General features: G+C 41.5%; 3 protein-coding genes across 5 annotated transcripts in view; 2 read left to right on the forward strand and 1 right to left on the reverse strand.

The window, feature by feature from the left end:
* Positions 1–25,491, reverse strand: part of MED12L (mediator complex subunit 12L) — a 347,645-nt gene that overhangs the window by 88,151 nt on the left and 234,003 nt on the right. The gene's annotated exons all lie outside the window — the stretch shown is intronic.
* On the forward strand, positions 5,161–6,189 carry P2RY12 (purinergic receptor P2Y12). The gene has a single exon (XM_062213067.1). It carries the CDS (start codon positions 5,161–5,163, stop codon positions 6,187–6,189), a length of 1,029 nt encoding a protein of 342 aa, XP_062069051.1.
* Positions 13,195–15,591, forward strand: P2RY13 (purinergic receptor P2Y13). Its single transcript, XM_062213094.1, has 2 exons — positions 13,195–13,248; positions 13,682–15,591. The coding sequence occupies exon 2, from the start codon at positions 13,703–13,705 to the stop codon at positions 14,699–14,701; it is 999 nt and encodes a 332-aa protein (XP_062069078.1). The 5' UTR covers positions 13,195–13,248; positions 13,682–13,702; the 3' UTR covers positions 14,702–15,591.

Raw genomic sequence — 25,491 nt, forward strand, 5'->3', positions numbered from 1 at the left:
ATCAGAACTGTGTGTTCTTCTTTCACCTTATTGAATTAATCCAATAATCCTAGGGTTTTGAAATAACTAACATACATAAAAGGAAATAAAACAAAATTAGATTGAATGCTGCTTCCAATTTCTTCAAAACACTAATGGAAAAACAGATGAAGTAGATGTACTTGTACTTATTAAAACAAAATTCAGCAATTTATACTTCAATGTTTGTACATGCAAATATTCAAATGCAAACCCAGTACATATCACGAAGTTAACTGCACATAACACCTCTCCTCATACAAAAGTTTTTAAAAGCTATTTAGCTAAAAATTTTACACTTAAAAGATGCCTTTAAACATCATTCTCTGATAGCTAAGTGCATCTTATCCAGAATAAAATGGCTTCAAATAAATGTTCCATCAGCAATAAGTAATAGCCTTGGGCTATGTTGGAAGAATGGATGTGTGCATGGAAAAGGAGACTCTGTTAAAGGAACAAGGACATTCACAGCATATTTCCATGAGTGACCATGCCTGAGTTGGAGACATACTTAATTGCATTGCACAGGAAATCTTTGTTCTGTTGCAGTCCACAGTGTGGACTCCCAGATTTAAACAAATCTGGCAGGAGTGTTGAACATGTATACTGTTCATCTGATTTCAAGCCACATGCTAAAGACAGAGACGACAGATAACTGGATCACAGGAGGTAGCATTCTGTCTTGCTAAATACTCCAGTGCCTGGGGACTCATTATTTTGGGAATCTATTGTGTATCTAACCTACATTTCTATACTCTGATGGACAATACCAAGCTAGCTGACATAAGCATGCACTTCCTAAAACACATGTCCTCAATCCAAATGCTCATTAATGCCAAAATGATCACATCTACAAACAAACTGTTAGAACTAAAGAGACTAAGCAAAGTCTTAATATCTCACCCTCCTGCCCAAAGTTAGTTCCACAAGGACCACAGAGTCCTACCATTTCAAGGAATGGTTCAGAGTGATCTCATTTGAAACTAATACTTTCAGACTTGGTAAGATAAATAAAGCAATTAACTCACTTCAAAGTAAGTATTCTGTTCACTTGTCAAAGCCATTTTGATCAGAGAACTCAGCCAAATCAGTTAGTTCTGTTTCAATAGCACAAATGCAAACTCTATGAGTTGCTGCTATTTATTCATGAGGTCAAACTGTACAACTTAACTCTACTTTTAATTCATGGTCATATACTTTTGCAACCTGACACACTGCTTGCAAATTTTATTCACTTTCAGCAGGAAACTGGCAGTCGATCTCCAATGAGAAAATATTATCAGAGAGGGTTCACAGACAGGTGTGTACAGGTGTGCGTTAAAAGTGGGAGAAAGAAAAAGTTATTTTGCAACAAGAACTAGAGTCCTCTTTTCATCCTTCAAAAATGCCTATTGATTTGGAAACACAAATTCTCAGTAAGGTATTATGATTCAAGCATCTTGATTCAGTTTCCCTTCAGTAATGGCAAATTTGTTGAAAATAATCACAATTTTCTTTCCTAAGTCTTGTTTCAATTGCAGATCCTAGATATCCACCATAAACATCCTTAATACTTCACAAATAGGTGCCAAGACAAATGGTATAACCATTATTTTACTGAAAGAAACACAGCCATTCACACAGGGCATTCGCCCCCTCACACTGAGCCTCTGTGGAGTGGTGGAGGCTATGGAGAAGTGCCTCAGGCACACAGCAGCTATACTTGTATGCTACACAGGTACGCAGACAGCACCTGCTAGAATGCATTCTCCTATTCACTGCACAGCTCTGCTCCTCATTCCCCCTCACCCAGAGGATGGGGACAACATGAGCTGCTCCTTCAGATAGCAGCTGAGATAGTAATTCATGACTCACATAGGAAATCGAATGTTGGCTATTATCATTCTAAAGTACACCCACAGCATTAAGGGCTCTTTTAAAAAGCAGAATTTTGAATATCCAAACCAACAAATGAGAAAGGTTGATTAATTTTTGGTTACAATAGTCTAGTTTAAAAATAGAAACACAAGCATTTCTTGAGTTTAATATCGAACACCTCTAAATGACCAACAGGTGGGAATTACTCCTGAAAATTATGACTGAAATAACTGAAATTCATACACTGATTTGAAATTCTTAATGTCAACAAAATCCTCATGTCCATTTAAATCAGCAGTCTTTTTGGTGTGTCTGACCATCCCAGGAATGCTTATTGAAATTCAGATGGGGTTGACCTTTGGGGTATCCCAGATTTTCTGACTGATGGCTCCAGGCTAGGCTGGTACCCATGAACCTGTATTTCTAACAAGCTTTCAGGTGATGCTGAGCGGCTGCTCAGTACTCTGAGAATCACTGATGGAGATACGTAACACACGCAGAGATACACCTACTCAACACTCAGAAGTGGTAACTGAAATGTGATGGTAGCAAAGGAATCTATTCAAACAGTTCTACTGCCAGGGAAGAACATTATCGTTCAAGATATTGTGCCTGCAACTGCACAGTAACATTTATATAAAGGTGAAACAGCAACAGATGTTACCCTCCAATTTTATCCCTATCCTCTCTTTAGGCTTTTTTGGTTTAAAAGCTAAAGAAATATATATAAAAGTGATCCATGGATGCTTTAATTTAATGGTATATTAATTTTCCCCTAACTTTAAAACTAGGTAAAAAGAAATACACAAAAATACTGATGTTTAAACTCTATTCAAGAAAAGCAGGCTATGGATACAACTGTTCTTTTCTAATGTAATTTTGTAATCTGATCATTTATAATGAGAGGAAACTGTTTGGTCTACAAAGGAGTTAATCAAACACAGATTTAAAATAATGTTATTATTAACCAGGAGAAAAACAAGGGGGAAGAGACTTACCACCCCAACCAGCACACATTTGGGGTTAATTTAATTATTTCTTGGAAGGTAATGCATCATGCAAAGCTTAGCACAATTTGTTTTCAGGTAAATAACCATTTTAGAAAGCAAGCTTGCAACCTTCTCCAGGAAGCACACTTTGAAGGCTGGATCTCAACTTGGATGAACATTTGTGTGGAAAATAACCAAAGGAAGTCCAAGTTTTAAATCATCAACTCTATGGCAGGTTTCAGTAAAAAGCTGGAAGATTTTAAACTGCCTTTTAAAATGTGTCTTCTCAGCCATCCTTGCCCCACATTTCCCAGGAAATAAAAAAGCAGAAGTCCTAAAAGCAGACAGATGGAAACAGTGTCTCCAGAGCTTCCAGTCTACAGTGTTTCAAGGTAATCTGATTGTGAAGCCCTCTCTCTTTCTCCCTCTATTTCTTTCTAGAACACTCAAGACTTCTTGATGAAACCAGCAAATTTTTATTTTAACCATAAAATGGTGTGGAAACTAAACTAAGACAGTGAATGGAAAATACCAGAAGCCTCTCTGCAGGTTGCATTAACTACCACTTACTGGATACTTTCAAATCCTTCAGAATCAACAGAGCAATCAGGTAATGTTCTATCTAGAAGTAATTGACAAATATATGCATTTACACTATGATGTGTGAGTACGTTTTTCCAGATTTTTCTTAAAATTCCAATAGCAATGCAATTAAATAACAATATCAATGCTTGAAATAAGAACTAAAATGTAAGTCATACTAATGGTACCAGAGACAATCATTAATTAAGCTCTTCATTAAATATTCAAAGCATGGAAATAAAATTTATATATTCATTTTACTTTAAGCATAAAATGAACTTCGAATACAGAGCTAAAATTCTCAATAACAAGAGTATTTGTTAAATAATTTACAGTCCATGCAAAATAAGCATGGACAAAGCAGAATTTCCAAAACTGTCAGAGAATGAACTGAGAGCAAACAGCAATAGCAAGGAAAGTTAAAATCAGTGATCTTGTATCGATAAAATATTGAGTGAAACAGGTGCAGAAAATGAAAGCTATACTTGTGTGACAAAAAGTTCTTAGCTGCCTTGCTTTCAGTGATTAAAAGGTGTGACAAAGAACTGTTAACATTTTGGAGAGCTGAGTGCTACCTTTATTTTTCATTTTACATGGAAGTTTTGCTTTCAAATTTGTATGTGTAATGTCACCATTACTGTGTCCAGTTATTAGGAGACATAGTTGAAGAATCAATTTCTGTTTGTCATTAATGAATTACAGACATTAAAAATTTCACTTCACATTTCAGAGCTCCTAAGCCAGATAGCATATTCAATTATTAGCTTTCTTTCTAGCTGCCTGTTGTGGTAATAATCTATAACAGGAGTCAGATATGGTTTTGGTGATTTCTTTTGGCTACCATTAGATACTTCATCAACCTAGAAAGTATGCTCTGGCTGATTTGAGGAATATCAACTGAGACTCTCATAATGCAGGCCATCTCCTCATTTTTTGTCTTATATTTTATACTGAACCAAGCTCAAAATGTACACGGTAACTTCAGATGCACTGTGCAAAGTTGGAAATACGATATGCATGGGTTAAGATATTTGGAGCTAAACAATGAGTTTCTGTGAGGTCGATTCTGAATGGATGACTGAGCAAGAGAAAAGAATGGATGTCTTCCAAATACGCCTCTGCATTTTTAGTTCTAATTCAGTGTTCTATTTATTTAATAAATTTCTCAAGAGTGACTTAACACCACTCTTTTTCCATATTTTTACTTTGAAAATCGAATGGGAAATTATCAGCCATTTTTCATTTGAAGCTTTGATGTTACAAGAGATGAAGCCTAGGGGTAAGGAAGGTGTAAGAAAAGTGATTCTGGAAACTGAAAAGTTAAAAGGCATAGAAGTGAATGAAGCCGGCAAAGAACAAAGTGTAACCCAAATAGCTCTTCTAGCTTTTATATATTAACATAGGTGGATTTTGTCTAGCATCAAAATGTGTTGATGAGGCAAACGTTCAACATATAAGAAATGCAAAACATTTCTATCCCCAGGTAGTGTGCTCTACACCATTTTACTTTGCTAGAGGTGCAACATGTGCCAACAAGAAAGAGTTAGAATCCGTTTTCTGCGTTCCTTCTCACTGCAACTCAAGACTAGAAGCTTGAATTTAAAGAGCAGACTGTGTCTGAGAGAATTTATAGCAATAACAACAGAATCAACTACCTGGGACTGATAATAACCATCCCCTCCCTCCCTCTCCTCCTCCAGGTAGCAAAGAAGAAATGCAAGCCACGGACAACCTCACCTCTGTGCCAGGGAACAGCAGTGTCTGTGCCAGAGATTATAAGATCACCCAGGTCCTCTTTCCACTGCTCTACACTCTGCTGTTTTTCACAGGACTCATCACAAACAGCCTGGCAATGAGGATTTTCTTTCAAATCCGCAGTAAATCCAACTTCATTATTTTTCTTAAAAACACGGTCATTTCCGATCTTCTTATGATTCTGACTTTTCCATTCAAAATTCTCAGTGATGCCAAACTGGGGACGGGACCACTAAGAACCTTTGTGTGTCAAGTAACCTCAGTAGTATTTTACTTCACAATGTACATCAGCATTTCGTTCCTAGGACTGATCACTATCGATCGCTACCAGAAGACCACCCAACCATTTAAAACATCCAACCCCACCAACCTCCTGGGGGCTAAGATACTCTCGGTCGTAATCTGGGCATTCATGTTCTTACTCTCGTTGCCCAACATGATTTTGACCAACAAGAGACCAAGGAACACAAACGTGAAGAAATGCTCTTTCCTCAAATCAGAGTTTGGTCTGGTATGGCATGAAATAGTCAATTATATCTGTCAAGTCATTTTCTGGATTAATTTTTTAATTGTCATTGTATGTTACACACTCATTACCAAAGAACTGTACAAGTCATACGTAAGAACAAGGGGTGCAGGCAAAGCCCCCAGGAAAAAGGTGAATGTCAAAGTTTTCATTATTATTGCTGTATTCTTTATTTGCTTTGTTCCTTTCCATTTTGCCAGAATTCCCTACACTCTGAGCCAAACCCGGGATGTCTTTGACTGCACTGCCGAGAACGCTCTGTTCTACGTGAAAGAGAGCACTCTGTGGCTAACTTCCTTAAACGCATGCCTGGATCCCTTCATCTACTTTTTCCTATGCAAGTCCTTCAGAAATTCTTTGATGAGCATGATGAAATATCCCAATTCTGCAACATCTCCATCCCAAGAAAACAGGAAAAAGGGACAGGATGGTGGTGACCCAAGCGAAGAGACTCCAATGTAAATAAAAGAACTACCTGTTAGTGTTCAGACTCCTTCAAAGAAAGCACTCAGAAAAACTATTAACACTGACTAGGTAGTAGGTGAACTAGTGATAATGGCTCTTGAAGCAAGTCACAAAAGACTTTCCCACTACTAAAAGCTATCATAAAGTGTGGAAACATAACCTAACCTACAGCTGCACAGCAAAACCAACCAGACCCTACTGCTGTGCTGCACGCAAAACGGCACATAATTCATGACTTGCAGGTTTGACAAAGCAGAAAATCATATGAAAATATCTACTGTAATTTTTAAGTACATCATAGATCAATTTCTTTTTTTATAATTAACTGAGGAAGAAGGATAAACCCTATGTAATCTTCTAACCAAAAATGAAACTTACTAATCCCAGTGAGTTAACCAAATCCTGATCTAAAGTGATACTTATTAAAGAAATTTAAGTGAATTATACAAAGAATAACAACTACTAACTTTTAATATTTAGCAAAAGCCTACAAAATACAAACTAATTGAAATAGTATTTGATCAGAAAAATGTTTAAATGTTCATTAAAATATATTTAAATAATAATTTTCTAATAAACACTAGAAATACCAAATGAAGTCATTAAATGAACAATTACTTTTATGATACCCAATATTAAAACAATTATGAATATTTCCTTATCACTAGAGAAAGAGGTTTTACTAATACATTGACAACTTCAACAGATGCAATATCACTGATGCTTTTCTTCATTAATCTGCTTCTAGAAAATACCTGCTACTTGAGTTAATGAACATTTCCCCTTAGTGAAACAACAAATTCAATCTGATTACAGGGTGGCTCAATATGAACTACTAAAAAGAAAGTGACTGAACAGTTTGGAATTACCTACTGTATTTGTGTGTATTGCATTAAAAAGTTATATTAAACCTGAAATCATACTATGTTTGGATTTCTGTGTTCAAAGATATTAGACATCAGGACTTACCTCCCAATACAACTGTACCAAACATCAAACCTGTTTTTAAGAAAAGATGTCTGCCAACACTGTTTTACTACTTGTTACTCTGTCAAACCTCTTCTGAAGATGCCATCTCCCCTCAGGTAGTTCACATGCAAATACACAGATCAGATGTGGCACTCAGAATTCATGCAAGCCACATTCAGCATTTTTAACATAAGCAAAACATATAACACCTAGATGTGCAAGTCCACATCGTTTATCTCTATTTATGATCCTCAGAGGTGATTCTCAAACCCAACGATGCATAGACATTAACACCTAAATGCAGTGCCAAAAGACAGTGGGTCACGGTGAACTTAATAGATTTATCCAAACTCATCATCATTTCTGTTGAATTAAATTTCAGTACAAATCCAAACTCCTTTAATTCCCCCAAAAGGTATTATGTCTCAAACAGCTGTACTTCCTTTTCTAACACAGCCTACAAAAGAGCCACTGGATGTCAGTGGAGAGGCATACAGAGCCTTGCATCACAAAGACACATATTCTATATACTGCTGGGACAAACAGCAGTTTTTTTCTGCATAAATTTGGATGTTCTGTGAGAATACCAGGATCTTGGACCTGGATGAGAATCTAGAAATCAACTAGATTGGTTTAAACTTATTTTGCATATTAAAAAATGAAGTGCAGATCCACTGCTAAATGCTTCCAAGTCAGGGGTGGTGTATGGACTAAAACTGATCATCACCTCATGGGGACACGGAGACCAGATACTGGGCAACTGTAGGGTGGGTGTTATTACCGTAGTTTCGTAAAGAAAACTGCCAAGTGTTTGCTATTACCTACGCTTTATAGGTATCTACCAAAATTGAACACTTCACACTAAACTAAACCATAGTTTGTTGAGACTTCTTTATTCATAGTCATTAGGCAACATATACTCCTACATCAAATATCAAACTGAAACCACTCAAGACAGTCTGAGATATCAACACCTGGAGTGCTCAATATACATGAGCAGGTAACTATCTATGGCTTTAGGTGTATTAACATGCATTAATCAACTCCAGATTTCACAGTAACTTTTTAATTTTTATAAAAGTGCAGACAACGTGTAGACTCTGTCACAGAATTGAAAAGCTCAGAATATGAGACAACAAAATATAGGTGCCATAGCTTATAAGACATAAGGATGCTAGTTATGATTTTCTTTGGTAGTTTCTCAAAGATAAAGTCTAAAGCAGGCACTGGCAAACTATAGCCCACGGGCCAATTCCCAGCCCCTCACTGGTTGTACAGGCTGTGATCTAAAAATGTTTTGTATCTTTAAATGACTTGGGAGTGGGGATCAAACAGCAAATACAATCTTGGGTCACATGAAATTTGTATTTAATTCAAATCTCAGTGTAGACAAATCATAGTTTACTACAACACAACCATGTCCATTCATGTTTTATCTATGGCTCCTCTCATGCGACCACAACAAGGCTGAGTTTGTTGTAATGGTACAACCTGCAAAGTATTTTTGACTCTGTAGCAGAAGACTGCCAACTTGAGGAAGAGTCCTTAAAAAGGGGAAGAAAACTCTTCACAGAAAAAGCACCTGGGTGTTGAAGCAGCTTTGCAATGAAAACACTGTGATCAATGCTGTTGGCAGCAGGCGTGGTGGAATTAGAACGCTGCCAGTGTGAACTGAAAGTCTGAACCTGTACACCTTACTACTCAGCAGGGACTGAGAAACAACCTAGTGTTTGTTACATGAGAGGGCATGAGAAGACAGTATTTAGGGGAAATAGAGATTGTCAATAAAACTCCGAAAAGATGCATACCCTCATGAATAAGCAAGTAAATTTATATAACCTAGCTTTTTTTCACCTATTTGTTTCTAACTGATCTACAAAATTTTTAATAACAGTGTTGGAGAATCCCACTCTGTAAAAGACTATAAATTGTTACAAACCTGGAATCTGAAAATATCTGAAAATATCACTTAATATTCTGATGTACAACTTTTAATTTATAGGACACTTCAAACAAGTATGTTGCAATAAATGTCCTAAATACACAAACATGTATGCTCTATAAAACACTGTTTCTAACAGAGAAAAATTAGGAAAAAAAAAACACCAAAATGCACAGAGGTAACAGTAAAACTAAATTATGATAAGTTTATGTATTTTCATTGCACTTATTAATGGTAAATACATATGTATTTCTTTTTCTGTTTGGTCAATTTTCACATACTAACATGGAATGAAACAAAGATTCAACATGTAAATAAAATGTAATTATATATGTAAACATATAAATTGATATGTACTCATATGTAAGGGGGATTAACGTTCACTTTCTACTATACACACATTTCTATTTGAATTTCTACAAACATGTTTTCCTTTTACAGTAAATAATTTGAAACTACATATTAAGTGTTTAAGATAATACTGTAAACCTATTGCCTATTTCTAGTTACATATGGAGATTTTCTAATATTTATTTCTTTACATAAACAGATTGCTAGTTTTACTGTTAAATTACATAATGCATGGTGACTTCAGCTTACTCCTGCATGGAATATTTAAAGCAATTTCACATCATGAAATAAAGAGCCATGGTATTCTTTGATGGGAAGTCAAAGTCTCTTGTAGAGTACAGGGGCTGTCACTGTGACTTTTACACCCAGTGAAAGCAAGCACTTCCCTCACCTTCTGAGATAATGTTTATTCCTTCAATAGAAATCCCTGAACTTCACTTTGGTTCAAGTAAACAACTGCAAAGACTAGAAGTGGAAACAGAAGTTGATTCCCCTCTGGTAGACTAATTCCTACGACCTCACAGTATGTTTTCTTGGATTCCTTCCTGATCACACTACTTTAAACTAACTTAAGCTTGCAAACTCAAAGCCCATTTTGTGGCGCAAAGTTTCACAAGCCCATTTTACTTCCTGGTGGATTATCCTTCTCATGCATCTGTCAGGAACTCCCAGGATCTGTGAAATGAGCACATCTTTACCAGCTCTGCGGCTTCTGCGAGGCAGGAGGATGAACCAAGGTCCAAACGTGGACAGTGGGTCTACACTGGTCATGGGTTCCGTGACTAGGGGAAAACTGCTTAACTTCTGCATTTCAATATTCTCAAATCTAAATGGAACCAATATCTGAGGGTTTTTGTAATTTTTAAGTATTATGATCACGTAGAATATATAGTTAGCGTGACTGAATTGACTTTCATTATATTTCCTTAGAGCCCAATAGGATTTTAAATCTAAGTTAGTTGCATCTGGCACGTTTCTAGTTTCTGGGACTTTCACTGTCTCTTTTGAGTCTTCTCTTTTGTCTTGGATGACATATTCTGAGACATTTATGGTATTCCAGTTTTAACTCATTTCACAAGAAACTTAACATAGGACAGGCATGATTCTAAATACTTGGTGAAAAATTAACTCATTATATTCTCTTGAGAACCATGTGAAGCAAACACTACTATTTGTTTCCACTGTAAAAAGAAAGGCAATCATTTCACAGAAAGAATAAATAACTTGCCAAAGGCCACAAGAAAATAAAAGTTGAAAAAATAATTGATCCCAGGCCATCAGGCTCATGAGACAGTGCACCTAATCACTCCGCTGAGTAGCCACTCAGATGCACCCTCTAGGGCCAACGATCACCCCACCCACCAGGGGTGCTGACACTGCTATGAGAAAATCAGCTAATACATACAGAGCTTGAAAAGAGATTAATGAGAGGCATGTTGAATATTTACTACACACACTTTGAAACCTACCACACTGAAAATACATTTTCGTGATTCTGAAAATGAACACTATAAACTGGTTGGTTCCTCTTTCGAAAGTTTCCTGTGCTGGCATTTTGAAATTTCACTGAAATGTGATTTCCAGTTTTCATATTATGAAATTATCCTGTACAGAATTCCCCTTGTATAAAGCAAAACTATTCTGAACTTTCATCTTCTAGATAATGGATTTGAGATGGTGGGAAAACTCATAATTAATTATATAAAGGCTACATTTCTCTACTTAAAAAGCAAAAATAAAAAGCTTTGTTTTTACTTCGTCTAGTGAAACAAACAATGATGTATGTTTAGGGCTGGCATGGTGGCACTGCCAGTTAACCTGCTGCTTGAGATGCTAGCATCCCATAACAGAGTACCAGTTTGAGTCCTAGTCATTTTGCTTCCAATCCAGCTCCCTGCAGATGAGAGTGGGAAGGCACTGGATGATGGCCAAGTGCTTGGGCTCCTGCTATCCATGTGAGAGACCCAGATGGAGTTCCTGGCTCCTGGCTTCAGCCTAAACCAGCCTTACCCATTGTGGCCATTTGGAGAGTGAACCAGCAGATGGAAAATATATTTCTCTTTCTCTCTCCTTCCCTCCCTCATTCTCTCTGCCACTCTTTCAAATAAATAAATCTTTCTAAAACAGAGACAAAAGTGATGTTATGACATACCAGTACCTTCATGAAATCTTGAATCTATACTCCCAAAAATCAATTTATTTGAGTCAAACAGAAATTTTCACACTATGGCACCTTGGGGTAGTACCAACCAAAATCATTAGTTCATATTTTAAAATGTCTGGGGGGAATATGGAATTTTTATTCTCAGAATCCCAAGTCAAATCATATAAACATTTCTCATTAACCAATACCACAGTCTAGTCCAACTTTTTGGTAAAACCTGTGGCGAGAAACAGGAAGTTAAACTCACCAGGGAGAACTCCACACCCGCTATGAGACCTGCTGATTTCCTCTTTCCCTTTATCAACCTCGCAAGCATTTTTGTCATGGACAACAATTTTCTACTTTGCAAGATTTAAAGACAAAATATCATAGACTTTGAGCCAAAGCCTACTGGTCAAATCCCTGAAGCTGTCTGCACTTCAAATACAACATCAAATCCAGAAAATATTTCCAAAAGTGGATTCCTAATAGTGAAACAGTAGAACACTTCCGCTTGTATCTGCAATTCACTCACCATAGCAGTGAGCAGCTAACATTTTCTAGTGCTTCCTATGTACCTGGCACCAGTCAAGGCAATCAGTTCATTCTCTCAACAATTCTATGAAGTAGAAAGGTATCCTCAAACCCAGTACACAGATGAAGAACTAAGACACAGAGCTGTTAAATCCTTTATCTATAATCTAAGTGACTGGTGGATCTAGGATTCCTACCCCCCCAAAAAAATCTGGATTTAATAAACCTCACCACTTAGAAAATATATCATGTTATCCCTCAGAGATCCCAGGAACAAAAAATAAGCCAAAAGTTGACAGAAATAAACAGGCTATCTTCCCAAAGACAAATTTCTGGAAAACCCAGTCAACAAGGAAGCAGAACATGATTCCATCTGGTGTTAGAATCAAGTCTTATTCTCTGAGTTGGTTGTGATTTGGGGCTATTTTCTTCATCTTCATATTTCTTATAATCATAGAGAAGGGATGCTCAAAAAATTCACCGGGGCCAGAATACGATACGGTGGGTTAGGCCAGCACTTGCAATGCCAGCATCCCGTATAGCATTGGTTCAAGTCTCAGCTGTTCTGCTTCTGATTTAGCTCCCTGCTAAGGCACATGGGAAGGTAGCTGATGATGGCCCAGGTTTTTGGGCCCTGGGACCCAAGTGGGAGAGCAGGATAGAGTTCCTGGCTTCTGGCTTCAGCCTGGTGCAGCCTCGGCTGCTCAGGTCATTTGGAGAGAGCACCTGCAGATAGAAGACTGTCTCTGTTTCCATCTCTCCAGCTCTCTCTCCGATGCACTGCCTTTCAAATAAATATTTTAAAAATATAAATTCATTGAACATGTAGATCAGGGAAATAAACTTCAGAAAAGTTTTTATGAGAAAATGCAAATAAACTCATGTACTCAAGACACAGTACACTAAGTATATGTTAAGTTTGAACTAAAAGTGCCTATTAGCCAATTCTGTAAAGGCTTGACTAGGAGGAGGTTCCTATGGACCACATTACACAAATGAAAAAGAGGAAGGACACCCAGTATAAGAGAGCAGAGTGCTTGCCTCACATGTCCTTTGTGGGCTGCACGAATGACTGCCACCAGCAGAAGACACAGACCTGGGACTCTTCCAAACAAAGGTGACCTTCAGTTTTTACTCTGAGTGTGCTTGCTTATGAAAGGCGGAATATGCTTAAGAAAAACAATTGCTTTAAAGTTAACGGTCAGCAAATCACAGGTTGTGTGCATCTGGAATTGCATAATGTACAGCAATATGCCCTGCGTGATTGTCTCTTAAAGGGAGCTTCGCTTTCCTGCCATGTTAAAAGTAGCACTTGTGAATGAGGTAGAACCTGTTATTTGGATTTCACGAGGGTGTGAAAGTTACGGTACTATTAAAAGGACCCAATGTTTATGACGTCCTTTAAAAATTGTGACCAGAAACTTGGCCTTCTCCAGAAATCCACTGAGGGGGTTGAAAAGGGTATTACTATGTGACAAACCTAAAGTGTGTCTCTAAAAACTAGCATTTACAGATCTTTTTCCGTGTGTGTGTGTGTGTGTGTTTAACAGCCGGCACTGGAAATCTTCATAATGAACGTCACGTGGGTGCAGGACTTCAACGGGTCTGAGCAGTGCCCCAGAGACACTCGGATAACACAGCTGGTGTTCCCCGCCCTCTACACCGGGGTTTTCTTCACGGGCATCCTGCTGAACTCCTTGGCCCTGTGGGTGTTTGTTCACGTCCCCAGCTCCTCCACCTTCATCGTCTACCTCAAGAACATACTGGTGGCTGACCTGATCATGACACTCATGCTCCCTTTCAAAATCCTCTCTGACTCACATCTGGGAGCCTGGCAGCTGAGAGCTTTCGTGTGCCGCTTCTCTGCCGTGGTCTTCTACGAGTCCATGTACGTCAGCATCACGCTGCTGGGCTTCATAGCCTTCGACAGGTTCCTCAAGATCATCCGACCTTTCAGGACGTTTTTCCTTAAAAAGCCTATTTTTGCCAAAACGGTCTCAATCCTCATCTGGACCCTTTGGTTCTTCATCTCTCTGCCCAATATGATCTTGAGCAACAAGGAAGCAACGCCATCCTCTGTGAAAAAGTGTGCCTCCCTCAAGGGTCCTTTGGGACTGAAATGGCATCAAGTGGCAAATGACATATCCCAGTTTGTTTTCTGGACTGTTTTTGTCCTGATGCTTCTGTTTTATGTGGTGATTGCCAAAAAGGTGTACCACTCTTACAGAAGGTCCAAAAGTAAGGACAGCAAAACCAAGAAGAGGCTAGAAGGTAAAGTATTTATCATCGTGGCTATCTTCTTTGTGTGTTTTGCTCCCTTTCATTTTGCCAGAGTCCCCTATACTCAAAGTCAAACCAACAATAAGACTGACTGCAGAATACAAAACCAATTGTTTATTGCTAAAGAGACAACTCTCTTCCTGGCAGCAATGAACATTTGTATGGACCCCTTAATATACATATTCTTATGCAAAAAATTCTCTCAAAGGCTACCCTGCATGAGAGGAAGGACCACAGGCTCCAACCAAGAGATTCATAGCAGTCAGACAGACAATGTAACTCCATCCTAACATGACTCACTTCTATTTATTGATGAGACTTCAAAAGATAATTTATTTGGAATAAAGTTTTAGCAATAAAAGAAGAAGGATTGTAGTGAATGCCTTTCCTACATTTTATTATCCTGGAATACAGAAAGATTATATAAATCTTAACTACACACGGATCTATTCGTAATCAGAACAAATGCTCATCAAGAGAATGTAACAGATTTCAACAATTTGCCCCCACACCCATACACGATATATAGAGTACAGTCTGGGGAGAGAATTTCCATAATTCTCATATTACAATTCAATAGAGACAGAGGTCCTACCTGGGGAGCAAGTACACAGCGACTACTGTTGTTCCTTTAACAACTGACACTTTTTTATGTCAGTGATCATGTGAGGCTCTTGTCATGGGCTGCCAAGGCTATGGAAGCTTTTTGTGATCACAGACCCCATAGGTATTTAGACTCGGCCATAAGCAAAGTGGATGTTCTCCTCTCCCTGGAGAAGAGTGTCTGCTCCTTTGATGACCCTTTCTTGCCTCGGAGGTCTCACAGAGATCCTCCGTGTAGGATTTTCTTTTTTTCCACAGTCTTGTCTTTCCATGCTCCAATGCTCCTGCAGGCCTTTCAGCCGGACCAGGAAGCATTATGGGTTGATTCTGAGGTCAGAGTGTTATTAACTGTGAAAGTCATTCTAGGAGTCTGCTGTGTGGACTGTTTCCCATGTTGGTCCTTCCTTCCTTTTTTAATTCTATTATTTTTACCGGATACTTGATGTTATTTATGTCCCTTTTAAACTTGGACCATTTATCCGTTGCCTTCATCATTGAATATGAACATTGTAACAGTGAAGATGGTGTTTATACCTCCAATTCTTATGGGTTTGGAGCCCCATGATTAGTTCTTAGGCTGTACCCTGAGAGGTAAGTCTACATGCCTGTATGTAGAACTATACTGTTTTACAGTTTTAGACTACCTCCTCCATTTCTTATTCCCTCCTTTATTTTTAACAGAGTTGGTCCTCTGTATATAGTCATACTAAAAATGATCCATAATAAAAAAGGAGATGGGAGAGGGAATGGGAGATGGGAGGGGAGAGGGGTGGGGAGTGTGAGGGAAAGAACTACTATATTCCTAAAGTTCTATCTATGTAAAAATGCATTCATTAAATAAAAAATAAAAATTAAAAAAAACTACATTTAAACATTTTAAGTGGAAAATGAGTGAGAAAAATAAAGTTTAATCATCCCTTCTGGGAAAAAAAAAAAAAAAAAAGAATGTAACAGAAAGCAAATGACCACAAGAGGGTGTCTTTTCCAGAATTCACTTAACATTTGCAGAGTAAGGAGAAACATGTATCCCTAAAAGCCTCTGCTCCAGGCACCTTCTCATGTTGTTTCTATACACATAATTCAAACAATATTACCACTTTTGGGTCCCACAAAAATTGATACTTGCTAATTTGAGCAAACAACAAAAATCCCAACCTCCAATGGCCACTGGCAAAAGCAGAAGTCTGGGGTTTAAAGGGATGCTAGATATGCAAAGATTGTGGCTCTGAAGTGAGCCAGAAAGACCTCTGAGATCCCTGACAACTGATTTTCTCCTTATCAAGGGCAAGAATACTGTGTTACTGTTCCTTGGAACTATAACTCAGTTCAGCAAACACTCTAATTGTGGTGGAATATGGCACCTACTTAGCAAAGCCTTCCTGGGCCACAGCCTGTTTCCCTTTCCCCTACCCACAGTGGAGCATAATAATTTCTCCCACAGTCAGGGTGTTTGCTAAGGTCCTCATCTCAGATCTCCTTTCACTAATGAAGTTAGCTGTATTCTTGGCTGCATCTCTAAAAAATGGTCAGAATGCTAAAAACACAGATACATCATATTTTCTTGGTTATCTTCCACATTATCCCCCCACAGATATGGATTACAGATGTTCCAAACAGATTGGGCATTCTTGGTTGATATAGCTGTAATTGCTGACTTCTAACCATACATATCCATACTGGAGATTTCCCCATGGATGGTGAACTACCCATTTGTACATTTTCCTCCACACTTTTTTCTAGATTCCTTTTTTTTTCTTTTCTTGACAGGCAGAGTGGACAGTGAGAGAGAGAGAGAGAGAAAGGTCTTCCTTTGCCGTTGGTTCACCCTCCAATGGCTGCTGTGGCTGGCGCATCGTGCTGATCCGAAGCCAGGAGCCAGGTGCTTCTCCTGGTCTCCCATGGGGTGCAGGGCCCAAGCACTTGGGCCATCCTCCACTGCACTCCCGGGCCACAGCAGAGAGCTGGACTGGAAGAGGGGCAACCAGGACAGAATCTGGCGCCTCGACCGGGACTAGAACCCAGTGTGCCGGCGCCACTAAGCAGAGGATTAGCCTAGTGAGCCGCGGCGCCGGCTCTAGATTCCTTTTGATTCAAAAAGTAAAGCAAATTTTCTGCAATCGTCCATGTTAATTTACATTGCATAGAGAACATATACAAAGTACTGTCAGACTCTGTAAACGTGCCACCAGCTCCAACACAACCAGGCTTCTTTCTAAGGCCTCAAAGTCTCCAGAATTTGCTTCCTTTCTGGCCTCATGTCCTAACTGCAAACTTTATATGTTTGTATACGTTTCTGTCAAAACGTGCCACATTTTGTTATCTCCATGCAGTTGCACACGTAAATTTCCCTATAACCCCCCTAGAAAACTCTTATCTACCTGTGAAACCCAAGTTGCAACACTTACTCCATGAAAGCTTATTTGCCCAAACTCCCACTATCTCAAACCCAGCATCCTCATCCATATGCCATCACACTTCAATTATGACACTGCTTTGTAATTACCTGTGTCCATGTGTCTGTTAATGACCTATACATATATATTTTAAGGGCAGAGACTGTGTCATTATGTAATCAATACATGTTTGGTAAAGTAAATCAAACAGGTTTTATTTATATGTACTAGAAAAGCAAAAGAGAAGGTAATTTTTTATTGAGGATACGATTATCCAAAGATGATACAGGCTGTGTCTCGCTCATCTGCTTCCAGCCCCGTTTCTTGATGATTTGTATCCAGGGAGGCAGCAGATGATGGCTCAAGTATTCGGGTCCCTGCCACCCACATAGGAAAACCAGACGAAGTTCTAGGCTCTTGATTTCAGCCTGGCCCAGCTCCTGCCATTGCAGGGATTTGGAGAGTGAACCAGAGAATGGATGACCTCCTCCATCTCAAATAAAACTAGAAAAAGTTTAATAAAAATTGATGAAATATGGGGCTGGAGATGTGGTACAGCAGGTTAACACCCTGGCCTGAAGCACTGGCATCCCACATGGGCGCCAGTTCAAGACCTGGCTGCTCGATTTCCAATCCAGCTCTCTGCTATTGCCTGCAAAGCAGTAGAAGATCGCCCAAGTCCTTGGGCCCCTGCACCTGCATGGGAGACCCAGAGGAAGCTCCTGGTTCCTGGCTTCCGGTCTGCGTAGCACCAGCTGTTGCGGCCAATTGGGGAGTGAACCATCAGATGGAAGACTGACACCCCCCCCCCCCCGCCTCTCTTCCCTGTGTAACTCTGACTTTGAAATAAATAAATAAATCTTTAAAAAAAGACAATAAAAATTTACTGAAAGCTCATACTCTTTTCATTTGCTCACCTATTGCATACACATAGGGGCCTGAGATATGACAGTCTTCTAAGGAGCACTAGCGGCCGGCGCTGCGGCTCCCTGGGCTAATCCTCGGCCTACGGTGCCAGTACCCTGCGTTCTAGTCCCGGTTGGGGCGCCGGGTTCTGTCCCAGTTGCTCCTCTTCCAGTCCAGCTCTCTGCTGTGGCCCGGGAAGGCAGTGGAAGATGGCCCAAGTGCTTGGGCCCTGCACCTGCATGGAAGACCAGGAGAAAGCACCCGACTCCTGGCTTCGGATCGGCGCAGCGTACCGGCTGTAGCAGCCATTTTGGGGGTGAACCAATGGAAGGAAGACCTTTCTCTCTGTCTCTCTCTCACTGTCTAACTCTGCCTGTCAAAAAATTAAAAAAATTAAAAAAAAAATAAGGAGCACTAGTGAAAGAGATCATAATGGAAACAGAGCCCTAAACAGTACTGTATCCCACCGTTTCAGTTATAAAGCTCCTGACAAGATACTTCAGCTATGCACTGTTAGGAATGGTTGAGTAAAATCTATAACTGTAGCATATTGTAATCTCTAAAAGTCTTCTTTCAAAAGAGCTCTAGATGTGTTAATTTTCATTCTCTCCCACAGGAGAATCAAATCATCATTACTATTAAGGATGGACTACACACACAAACAATTAGGAGACACTAACCCTGTACGATAAACATCTGCATCTAACCCACCCTTGCTTGGTCCAGCTATGTGTTTCACTTCAATGGCATTTGCTCCCAATGTGGGTGCAGCTGAAGCAGAAACATTTGTAGAAAAATTTTTCAACATAAAATTTCAATAGCAAGCCTGCCCTCCAAACACAGTTCCCTGCATTATAATAATACAAGTGTCAAAGGCAAAGGATTTGATCTGTGGAATGAAACAATCTACTAAGAACCTAGAAAAGAGCCACTTTAGAGATCACCTTAAAATCATACTCACAACATTCAAAGAAACTCCCCACACTACCAATCACAAATACTAATTCCACAATCCTTACAGATTAGGATGCTATCACACACCATAAACGATACACAGAAAAAAAAAAAGAAAAAATTATTGCTTTGATGGAGTATGAGGGCTCAGACCACAATTAAGGGCTTTTGTCCAAAGCTAAAGCATAGTTCTTTGTAATGGCTACATAGGACAAAGTCTTCCACACACCCTGCAGGCAAGAAGGGAGCAAGGGAGGGTAACCGCCACGGGCAGCAGAATTCTTGAGAAACGAAGGAAAATTATTGTAATGGGAGCACACAGAAACAGTGTGAATGCCCTACTCAAAGCAGTTAGAAAATTGATCAAGTTGGCCGGCGCCGTGGCTCAACAGGCTAATCCTCCGCCTTGCAGCGCCGGCACACCGGGTTCTAGTCCAGGTCAGGGTGCTGGATTCTGTCCCGGTTGCCCTTCTTCCAGGCCAGCTCTCTGCTGTGGCCCGGGAGTGCAGTGGAGGATGGCCTAAGTGCTTGGGCCCTGCACCTGCATGGGAGACCAGGAGAAGCACCTGGCTTCTGCCATCGGATCAGCGCGGTGCGCCGGCCGCAGCGCACCAGCTGTGGCGGCCATTGGAGGGTGAACCAATGGCAAAGGAAGACCTTTCTCTCTGTCTCTCTCTCTCTCACTGTCCACTCAAAAAAAAAAAAAAAAGAAAGAAAATTGATCAAGTCATTCTAACACAGTTCACACGGATCTTCACAGAAAGAAACAACTAGGACAGAAAAGCCCAAACCAAGTAGCATCTGTAGCTAAGGAAATGGACGTTTAGAAAACAGTAGCTCTTACTGAGGAACATGCAGCTCCACTCAACTTGACTTTTACAGGGAACCACACATAGGCAACACGAATACAGAACAGATGTGTTACGTTAGTTGGCAAACTTCAGTGTGTACCAGAATCAAGTTGGTGGTGGTGGGAGAGGATTCTTGAAACGCAGATTGCTGCACATAGCCCCAGAGTTTCTGACCCAGCAGGGGGAGGGGGAGGCTGGAGAACAAGTTTCCAGGCAACAGCCACGCTACTGGTAGTGTGAACCACACCTTAGGAAGCTCCATGTGCACTGCTCCTCCCAGGCCATCCCTCCACCGAGACTGACGTACAGCACAACGCTCTTGGAGATGAATGCCCTAGGAGGCTGGCCAACAGGCAGTAAACAAACGCCTTAGAGACCAGGGCGGCTGTAATGTGACAGGGAATGGGAAGAACACGGTCTACCCAGAAAGCTCCTGTCCCGTGCAAACGGCGAAGGTTGGCGCAGGGAGGAACTGGAGAGCAGCAGTAGTAAAACTGGCAGCAGCCACACCAAAGGCAGCACACACTGCTTGTGGTTTACCACGGGCCAGGCAGGCGTACAAAAGAGCATGCATGCATTCTATCTCATTTAGTAATCCCAGAGAGCCTGTCAAGCGCGGACACGGTCTCCACCTGAGAGATAACCAAGTTGAGAAAGAGTAAGGTTGAGTCACTTGCATGGGGTCACAGAGCCTGCAGATACCATGGCTGCGGCTCTAAGTCAGACCCCGGGCTCCCGGACCCATGTCCAGAACTACTGCCTTCACAAGCTCAGATCTTCTCATGTTCAGGAGAGAACATCACTCCAGTCTCCTATAACGTATGTCCTGTTATTTAAGAAAACTTCCGCAGCCACCCCCACACTCCCTGACCCCATAAAAAGAGCACATTCCTGTGTGGGCTGTAACCAGCCCAGGCACTTCCAGCTAAAAAGCCCTGACCCAGAAGTTAACAAGAACCACCCAGGACCTTACACCCGCAGCTTGGTCTCATGTACTGCCAGGCTCTGTGCGGCCCCATTCCAGGGATTTTCACAGCAACCCTGAGACGGACGCTATGGGGCTCCTTGTTGGGGAAAGAACCAATCACCCAGAAAACTCAAGGCAAAGTGAATGTATACACTGTCCTTGGCCCATATCACCCTATCAGCAAACCGGGGCAAAGCTGGTCCTGAAACTGAGCAAGTGACCTCAAGAACAGCCCCGCAACCACTCTGGTACACTGCCTGCTACATCAGTCAACTTAAAGGTTGGCATCAAGCCCCTGCCAAGAGAATGTTGAGCAGCTGGCTCCATAAAGGGAAGAGAGCATTCTCAATGTGAATGAGCTTCAACAACCTCAGGGGTAGGACTGGTTCAATCGTGGCACCCTGCGACTCCTGTGGGGCTCATTCCAGCACTTGAGCATTGTTGAGTGCAGTAAAATTCCCAAGAATGGGTTCATTTAGTCATTCATTCTTCATTCATCCACCCATCATCTCCCTGGGGACTGGGCCTTTATCTCTCTGGAAGTTGCACAACAATGGACTTGGGTACAAGGGACATGAGGAACACATCCCATAAGCTCACAGGAAAAGGTAACGGACCCCACATGGAGAAGAGGCGGAGGAGCTCACAGGAGATGGGAACTGGAACAAGAAATCAGCAAGCAGAAGGGGATGCTGCAGGCCAGCAGGCAGCTTTGAGTTAGGCTCAGATAGGAGCTGGTGCTGTGCTGTGCTGTGCCTGCAGCATGAGGTGGACGGGCTTAAAGCTGCAGCTCACCCACCCAGAGAAGGAGCTGGGAGAAGGTGTGCAGGCTGCTGCACGGAGCGCTGTTTGGCATGCCTGGACACACTGATGAGCCACTGAAGGACTCAGAAGCTCTAGACCAGGGATGGGGAAACTTTTTGCTACCAAGGGCAATTTGCATATTTATAACATTATTCCCAAGCCAAACAAAATTAGCAACTTAAACATTAGCCTTGGGGCTGGTGCTGTGGTATAGCAGATAAAGCCGCTACTCCATATGGGCGCCAGTTCAAATCCTGGCTGCTCCACTTCCGATTCAGTTCTCTGCTATGGCCTGGGAAATCAGTCCTTGGGCTCCTGTACCCACATGGGAGACCGGGAAGAAGCTCCTGGCTCCTGGCTTTGGATCAGCTCAGTTCCGGCCGTTGCGGCCAATATGGGAATGACCCAGAAGATGGAAGCCCTCTTTCTCTGCCTCTCCTTCTCTCTCTGCGTAACTCTGACTTTCAAATAAAAGAAAGAAATCTTTTTTTAAAAAAAATTAGCCTACTATAGATTCATTACATTTCAAGTCTGTCCTGTGGTTGCCTTGGCAAGACCTGACCCAATGATTTGGTGGGCTTTACACTGCCCATGGGCCAGACAGTACCCACTCCTGCTCTAGGCTGTACTCTAGGAGAATCACTTGGCCGATAATAGGATTCTGAATTGAAGAAAAGTCACTGCGGCCAGGAGATGAGTGACAGAAGTCTTCCTGTAGGAGTCAGAGCCGAGGGGTGGGGAACACCTCACATGGACCTGAGGGACATTTTCAGGGAGACAGACTTTGAATTTAGAGTCCAAGACGACTCAAAGTGAAAGGTTCTATGTAAAATCGGTATATACATTAACGGTCGAAATGTATTCCCGATAGCATCCATAGGGCCTGCTCCCTTTCTCCTCCATGGAGATCTTCAGTTTGCATCACAAGGGAAGGCATGTGGAGTCTGTGCCTGCGCCTTCCGTGAGAGGGGCTGAGTCAGGAGGTGCAGCCATGGGGACAAAACACAGACACAAAGACACTGAGATAAGAGGCAGAGGGAATCACCTACTTGAGTCTTGGAGAGAATAAGGAACAAGGCCAGGACCTCGGAGGTCACATTGCAAAAGTCTCACCAACATAGGAGACAAAAGAAGAGGAACAGGGAAGATGCCTGGAACAGCGTGTGTCTCCTGTGTGCAGGTGCTGGGGGCGGGCGGTGTTAGCACTGGCAAATCAAACACAGAAAGAGGAGGTCCGGCATATTGGAAACCAGGGAACCAAAGAAATTCAAGAAGGAAGTGACAATCGTCAACAGAATCAAGCACTCAAAAGAAGTCACACTGTGATAAATCCACAACTCTGAGGTCAATGGTGACTTTAAGAAGGAAGTGGAGAACAGCCCCAGTTTGTGACTGGGAAGTAAGGAAGCAGAAGTTAAGCTTTATCTTCCCAGAAAGGAAAAGCCAGTTTAAAAGCTCCATGGAGAGACAAACGGGAGACGCTGTATTAGTGTAAGGCTCCCTAGGAACAGGGAGGGTAGCTCCTTCCTGGACCCAGATGTGCAGAGGGATCACACAGCATGGGGAACAGCACACAGCCCAGAGGTGCAAAGCCGAAGGCTGGGTGTAACCACGTGGGCCAGGAAGCAGCCCAGATCAGAGCATGGGTGTGCCCACGTCTCAGACACCCACGTCACCTGGGCTTTGGAGTCCCTGCACTGAACCCATAGCAAGGGTTTGGGATTTACAGAAAACAGAGGGGAGATGGGGACAAAGAGAAAACGGTAGGCAGGGATGGAAGTTGAGAAGACCAGGAGGAGTGATAGAAAGGAAAAAGCCAAGAACAGGAACGAGAAAGTAAGCTGATTTTGAGGTGGGTAACATGTAGGTAAGCCAGGATTTCTTTTTAAACTGCATAACTCGCTCAGCTTGTGAATTTCAGCCATTCCTGCAACACAACTCACACTGATGAACACATCACCCGAGGAGCTGTCACAGAGCATCTCCTTTGTCTTAAACTCCAGCTTAGTGGCACACATCATAAGCAATTTTACATAATGTACATTTATGTACTTTTGTGGCTTTGCTTTTTAAAAACATACTAGCTTAATGTATCAAATTTATATTATATATACATATATTACTCTGTTGTTTAATCTCATCTTTTTATTCTATTTAACTATGGAACTGAATTTCTTAACAAAAATGAGTGCTTGATTTCCTATTTATAGGAGAGAAAACTGTCGAGAGAAATTAGAAAAAGTACTTGAAGCAATCATTAGTTCATTTGAAAAGGAATCCAAGGGCTTGCAGAAGGCCACCGAAGTATGAGATATGCATCTTGACGACTGAGATGAGGAGTATTGGCAATTCGTAATCTTCGCAGCTTCACCTTGCATAAAGACAACCCCATGCCTTCACATGCTCTCTGCCTTCCAACAAGGAAAAAGTGCTACTGTTGCCAAAATCCCAAATACAGCAGGAATTACCCTGTGGATCATTTCATTAAGCTTCACAAGCTTATGTGCTTGTTTCTCAGGGAAAAAAAAAAAAAAAAAGACTAGGGCTTGCTGAAGTCAAAAAGGTACCAAGAGGGGGTGAGCATCTGGCTTGGCGCATTTTGGGCACCAGCTCCCACAGAGGAGATCTGGAATTCACACCCAGTTCTGGCTCCTGACTCTAGCTTCCTAGTAGTGCAGGCCTAGGGAGCAGCAGTGATGGCTCAAGTAATCGGGTGCCTGCTACCCATGTGCGAGATCTCGATTGGCTCCCAGCTCCAATCCTGAACAGACCCCTGGCCATGTGGGCGTGTGAAGAGTAAACCACCAGACAGGAGCAGTCGGGGGGGAGGAGGGGGTCTGTGCCTCTCAAATAAGAAAAAACTCCCACCAAGTGGAGAGAACGGGATGCAAACCGGAGTCTACCTGTCCTCAGTCGCTAACCCTGCCTCCCACAAGCCCATCTGCAAAGTGCAGAGGAGAGTAAGTGGCATAGTGTATCAGAGGGGAAGACTCAAGAGCGGGCCTGTCTCGCGAAGCAGTCTCTAAACCATCGCTCTCCGTTCATCAACCATGACAAACGAAGTTCTCACACCAGAAAAAGCCAAGTGCTTTACGTGAAACAGACCGAAAAGATACAAATCATTTCAAATGACAGGTTAAAGACAGTGATTCAAGCACAGGAACCCAAACGATACCAATCTTGCCAAAAGAATATTAAAGGTTTGTAATAGCGATACTCAGCACAAATTTGTAACTACTGCATGGGAGCCTCCAGTAGGCTGACTTCTGTTGACAGAGATGAAACAGTGAGATGTGGGGAAGAGTCTACTACAGCCCTTGCTGTGTGTTATGTTCTGGCTGTACTGAGACAACGTGAGATAGGTGTGTGGTGTAGCAGTTGCGATACTACATGAGATACCCGAATCCCATCCTGAAGTGCCTGGATTCTAACGCTGGCTCCAGTTCGGATTCCACCTTCCTAGTAACGTTCATTCTTGGAAGCAACAGGCGACGGCTCAAGTACTTGGGTCTCTGACACCAGGTGTGAGACCCAGACTGAGTTCTGGGCTCCTGGTTTCTGCCTGGCCCAGATCCAGTCCCGGCTGTTATGGGCCTTTGGGG

Source organism: Lepus europaeus, chromosome 2 (assembly GCF_033115175.1).
Source record: "Lepus europaeus isolate LE1 chromosome 2, mLepTim1.pri, whole genome shotgun sequence".
Taxonomy (NCBI): domain Eukaryota; kingdom Metazoa; phylum Chordata; class Mammalia; order Lagomorpha; family Leporidae; genus Lepus; species Lepus europaeus.